This window comes from Schistocerca nitens, chromosome 4 (genome assembly GCF_023898315.1).
Source record: "Schistocerca nitens isolate TAMUIC-IGC-003100 chromosome 4, iqSchNite1.1, whole genome shotgun sequence".
Taxonomy (NCBI): domain Eukaryota; kingdom Metazoa; phylum Arthropoda; class Insecta; order Orthoptera; family Acrididae; genus Schistocerca; species Schistocerca nitens.
In genome coordinates, this window is record NC_064617.1 from 402,901,548 (window position 1) to 402,907,700 (window position 6,153).

Consider the following 6,153-nt stretch of genomic DNA (forward strand, 5'->3'; position numbering starts at 1 on the left):
ATATACGAATCACTGTGGTGTCCCCTTGACAGCATAATACATGATTTTAGTAGTAGAAGAAATGCTAAAATATATATAGGGGATGAAAATTTGGCAGTCCTAAATGTTTGGAATCCGATTACACGGCAATGAATCGAATACTGATTTAGATGAGAATATAGCTAGGAAATATTTAGAAATAAATCTTAATCTACAAAGCACAGGCAGATGCGGATATCGATCACGAGTCAGTAGCGATAGAAGTAAGGCAGAAAATCGATAGGATAATGGAAATGGGTGGGGGGAGACGCACGATAAAATACTGAAAATATAAGGCAGAAGGAGACAAAGTACATATTGTCTGAGGCAGTGAGCATTGGCGTAAATAAAAGCCTTGAGGCTATTGTAGTAGACGAATGGAGGAATAAAATGAAGAAGAAAGGGAGGAAAGTATGCAGTATGTATCGCGAAAGCAGAAATGAAGGAGATCTGAACAGCACTCGAGCTTAATGGCAGAATATCAAGAACGAGGAAGCTTACCCACGGTTTATGGGTTACTTAAAAACAAAATTAAGAGTTACTACAAACATGCTATGTCAGAATGAACGCGAGAAAGCTGTAACGATATTGAGGAAAAATCGACATGACTTAACGGTAAGACTGAACGTCATTTCGTGAAAGCAAAATATAGAAGTGTTAATTTATGATGTAGATGTTATTATCTATTAGATGTAAGAGAGTGGATGATATGTAACAGGAGTACTTCGAAACCACGAGTCATGGAAAGCGACAGTTCCGAAGTGTTAAGAAAGACTAAGGGGAAGATAATGTGGAGAAAACAGGTGATCCAGAAACGAGATCAAATTTTGATAGACCAGTGAATAATCTCAGCCCGAATAACTCAGCAGCAATCCTACGGAGCTACTGAAATATGTGGGAGAAGTGACAAACGAACAACTTAACGTAAGTTTTAAAGAAAAATATCACCATAGTATTACCGAAAAAGGCACGTGCACATAAGGGTTCAAACTATCGAACGATTATGATAAAATTTAATTAGGAACAGTCTTGACCGCAATAAAATATTTGTTGGCAAGGGTAACCGGTTTCGCTCACACTTTCAGACCATTTTACACCGTGTTGCGGTGCGGTGAACGGTGAAGGTATCGTGGAATTATCGAACAATTAGTCTGATAAAATATTTTAGTAAACTTCTGACTAGTCTATTATAAATAAGAATAAAATTGAAGACGTACTGAACGAAGAGCAGTTTAGTTTGAGGGTGGGAGAATGCACAGGCAAACCATTTCGACTTTGAGCCTAAAAATTGAAAGTATACCTTAATAACATTTTAGGTTATAGAGAAGTCTTCGGCGATATAAGGTAGAATGATATGCAAATTGTCTGCAGAAAATTGATAGTAATGTAAAGAGACGAATAATTTACGTCTAAAATATACAAATATTATAATAATGTAAATGTGACATAACGTCTGCGAATGTTTGTTTCCTGGGTATCTGATGATGAATAAATTCGGAAACGCGTCATATGAGAAATAAAGTCGTTCCTTGCCAGATGTTTGACTTTGACTATTGGGACCCTGTCATTTGAATTCTTAACTACTAATTAAATGTGATAATAATAAAGAAAAGTTCGTGTTAATGAGGGTTGCAAGTTAACACCACTTTCGCTGAACATTTTCGTGGAAGAAGTATTGAAAATATTAAAAGAAAATTTCGGAGAAGGAATGTAAGCGAGTGGGGAACCAGGTATCTAATTTTGTTGGCAGACGACGTACTCTCCAGGCTGAATTCACAGAACACTTAGAAGCCTGATGAAAGCATGAGACAGGATACTGAACACGGAATGTGGCTTAAGGAGAAATAGAGCAAAGCTGAAGGTGATGAAGGGTAGTAGACACAGAAAATGACTTGCTTAACATCGAAACTGGAAACAACATAGTTCTAGAAGAGGGGAAATTTTCCCAGTAGATGAATTTTTGATTTATGGAAAAGTCGGACAATGCACACTGACCAGCCAGAACATTATGATCACAGACCTACTATCAATATAAATCCGTCCACGCGATAGCAGCGTTACCTGGTGAGAAATGACTGCTAGTCAGACACACGCAGGGTGCCTGTAATATCTGTGAACGTGTTGTCCATATGTAGAATGGGGAAAGCGCAAAATCTATCTCAGTTTGACCTAGGGCATATTGAGATGGCCCGGAGGTTCGGCACGAGCATTTCGGAAACTTCACAACTTGTCGGGTGTTCGAGGAGTGCTCTTGTGAGTGTCCTCAACTCGTGGCGGAACCATGGTGAAACCACGTTCAGACATTGTGAGGTTGGGCGGCCACCCTTCATTACGGATGTAGGACGTCGTAGGCTGGGCAGACTGGTAAAACAGGACAGGCGGCGAACTGTGGCGGACCTAACATCAGACTTTAAGGCTGGAGAGAGTACAAATGTGTCTGAACACACAGTGTGCCGAGACTCCTGAGGATGGGCCTCCGCAGGCAACGACCCATATGTGTGCCAATGTTAACACCACGACATTGGAAACTTCAACTGAAATTGGCACGTGACCATCGGCACAAGATGTTGGCGCAGTGGCAGAGAATTTCATGCTGTCATAAATTTTGTAAAATCTTAAAAATTACAAATCCCTCTTACCAAATAATGGAAGTTTATGATAAAATGTGTTCAAGAGCTAAGAATGAGTACTAAGTAAATGATATTCCAACAATTACAAAGTAAATGGTATTCCACAACAAGTGAACTTTCTCAGCGTAAGATTTCGCAGGATGGTAAGGATCAGAGGCAGATTGGCACAGGTGAAGGAATCTTTTTGCGTCTATAGACATTGATATGGAAATGAGGAAGAAGTTTCTGAAAATCTACGTCTGGTGGCAGCATTTGTATAAAGATGAAACATAGAACATTGTAAATCTAGGCAAGAATAAATAGGAAGCATTTGATATATGGTGCTGCTGAAGAACGTAAATACTTGAGTACAGATAAAGTAAAGAAAGAAGACACACATAAAAGAATACGTGAGCAAGGAGTAGTAGAAACATCCTTACTAGAGAAATGGGCAGTGGTGCTGGAAGAAGCACTAGAAGGGGAAAAACAGAAGAATATGCAAAACAGTTTGTAGAGGAGGATGGTTGTACAAAAAGATTCGTACAGGACACAGAAATGTGAAGAACTGCATCAAACCACCTCGAAATTTAAAGCTTCTCAGTGTGTAGCTTGTTCTATGAAATTTCGAGCGCTCGGTCGGTTCTCTATAACTTGCTTTCACGATATTTCGTGATATAGCATACACTAGGAGTACAGAATATGGACTGACAGTAAACCAAGGTCAGACGAAAGTAATGAGACATAATAGAAGTGAGAATAGCGAGCAACTTAACATTAAAGTTGTAGTAACGAAGGAGACAAAATTAAGGCAGAAAAATAACCGTCGGCCATTGTGGCCGAGCGGTTCTAGCCGCTTCAGTCAGGAACCGCTCGACTGCTACGGTCGCAGGTTCGAATCATGCCTCGGGCATGGATGTGTGCGATGTCATTATGTTAGTTAGGTTTAAGTAGTTCTAAGTTCTAGGGGACTGATGACCTCAGATGTTAAGTCCAATAGTGCTCAGAGCCATTTGAAAAGTAACCCATGTCGGATGTATCAAGCAGGACATAAAAGGCAGACTAGCATTGGCAAAAAGGGAATTCCTGGCCAAGAGCAGACTGCTAGTACCAAACACTGATCTTCATTTGAGGGAGACATTCCTGAGAACGTACATCGGGATTACTGCACTGTACGGTAGTGGATCACGGACTATGGGAAAACCGGAGTAGAAGGGAATCGAAGCATTTGGGACGTGGTGACACACAAGAATGTTTAAAATTAAGTTTACTGTTAATGTAAGGAATGAAGAGGTTACCCACAGAATCGCCCAAGAAGGAAACATATGGAAAGCACTATGAAGAAGGGACGGGATGACAGGAGACGTATTAAGACTTCAGGGAATAAGCATGGCACTGGAAGGAGCCGCAGAGGGGAAAAACTGTGGATAAAGACGGAGACTGGAATACACCCAGCAAATAACTGAGGACGTAGGTTGGGCGTACTGCTGTGAGATGAGGATGTTGGCAAAGGAGAGGAATTCGTGTCGGACGGCATCAAACCAGACAGAAAACCGATGACTAAAAAAAAAAATCCAGGAGTTTTTCCAAAATTTCGTGGATCAGCATTCTAAAGAATGACGGTTTTTAAAGAAATGACACAGTTTGCACACTTGGCAGCTCGACTTTTGATACTTAATGGGAGAATTAAAATAACTACACTCCAAATCAGACTAACTGACGTCGTCTTCTTCACTTTGAGGTCCTCTGTGAGCAAACGATAGCGATCGATCTTGTAAGCTCAAGACCGATATAGATTTAGAATATTCCGTGTGACTTACCTTAATCCAGCATTAACAAGTACACACACAAAACCATTCAACAACACTGCCACTGCCTCTCCAGCACTGCACTCCCGACTACTCAACTAAAAATTTCTGGTCGTCCAGTTTTCATTGCAGTGTCGCACTCACTACACATTACACTAGCTTCCAACTTGAAAAGCGAAGAAAAAAGTACAGTCATTAAAAAAAATTAAAGTGTCTCACTCTGGCTTTGTGTTCTCAAGGGGTACACTATGGTATAAGACTTACGGTGCTTATAATTTCACCTGAAAATCTAGATCCTGCTTTCGTGTACCGTGTTTTTACAATGAGGCTGACCTAGCATGCCACAGATCACAGCTTCAGTTTGTTATACGCTCTTCTCAGTTCCATTTTAGCCCCAACCTGTCGTAGCTGTTAGCAATTCTTTAAACGAAAAGTTCTCTAAAGTGTTGCCAACGAACTATGTTTTATCTTTGTGAAGAAAAGTTATAAGCCACCATGAGATGTGAAACGTACGAGTGGAGGCAGGAGAAGGGGGAGCGCTTAACAGAAATCTGACCACCCGTAGGTGATTTCCACTCGGAATCTTTGACACTGTAACAAACTCTTCTACTATGTTGCTAAATTTCAAGACACCTTAAAACCACTTCTGGGAAGGAGGATGCAGCGTATAAAGGGCTTATTCACAGTATAGGGAGTGTATTAAGAGCAGACATTCCGCTTTATAGCGGAGACTACACTGTTATGAAACTTCCCAAGAGATCAGAATTGTCTGCCAGACGGGGGTGATATCTGATCATAACTTTATAATAAACAAGAACTTCACATACTGATGTACGAGCAAGAAGCTACACAAACAATAGTGTTAGTATGAAGCGGAAAGTCGGCTATTCAAGTGAACATAGAAACTGCTCAAAACTGCTAGCTATAAGAGGTGTTACCACAAATACAAAAATATGTCATCATCAAAAAACAAAACGTACCACTGTCGAGTTGTTAGGAGCCATTTCTGTTACGGCAGACTTGCACGACCACAGGAAGAAATGAATGTTCTCGAGTGGAGCTGCCCGACAACACTAAGGACTAAATGTATGCGCGTGTTTTGTCGCCAACAGGTGGAGTGCAAGGTTATCAGTGTCCGTAACGGGGAACAATACGGGGAATGACCGACAAGGAGAGGCTGAAAGAGGAACTGCGCCGCTGTAGGATGACATTGAAATCGTTAATTACAAGCAGATAGAATAACAAGGCGTTAGGCTGGCAATTGACTCTCAGAAACCGCCTTCCATCGAATTGTTTTCTCCTTTACCTGTTCTCCTTTGCTTTTATCGCATTTTTTTTGTATGGAACTAGCTGATACTTTCCTGCTCATTAATGTGTACGCGCGCTAGTAAAGAGACACAAACAAGCGAATGCGTGACCTGACACGCCTGTGCCTCAGCGGGCGATATCGGTAATTGAGTTCTGAGAATGCACGGGAGAGATAACGGAAGTGAGCCGCGCGTTAATTAGTCTTTATGCTCTTACGGGGAAATTCCGCTTTCTTTTGCTATATTGTGTTAAATAAGCATGCTGCTAAATTTTTCTGTTCCAAGACTAGAATTTGTGACATCTGGAAAGAGCTTCTGACGCCATTCGGTAAAGGAAATGGATGGTTACTGTGTAACATCGACACTGTGAGACAATATTACAGTATATTCATAATGCGGGTAAGCTACTACAAA

General features: G+C 40.9%; 1 protein-coding gene across 1 annotated transcript in view; it reads right to left on the bottom strand.

Moving 5' to 3' along the window:
- LOC126251692 (solute carrier family 22 member 7-like) overlaps nucleotides 1-5,547 on the bottom strand; it is a 92,830-nt gene extending 87,283 nt beyond the window's left edge. The window contains exon 1 of the mRNA XM_049952278.1: nucleotides 5,413-5,547. Within this exon, the coding sequence (XP_049808235.1) occupies nucleotides 5,413-5,436 (24 nt within the window). The 5' untranslated portion in view covers nucleotides 5,437-5,547. The remainder of the gene's footprint in view (nucleotides 1-5,412) is intronic.
- Between the last annotated feature and the right edge of the window lie 606 nt (nucleotides 5,548-6,153).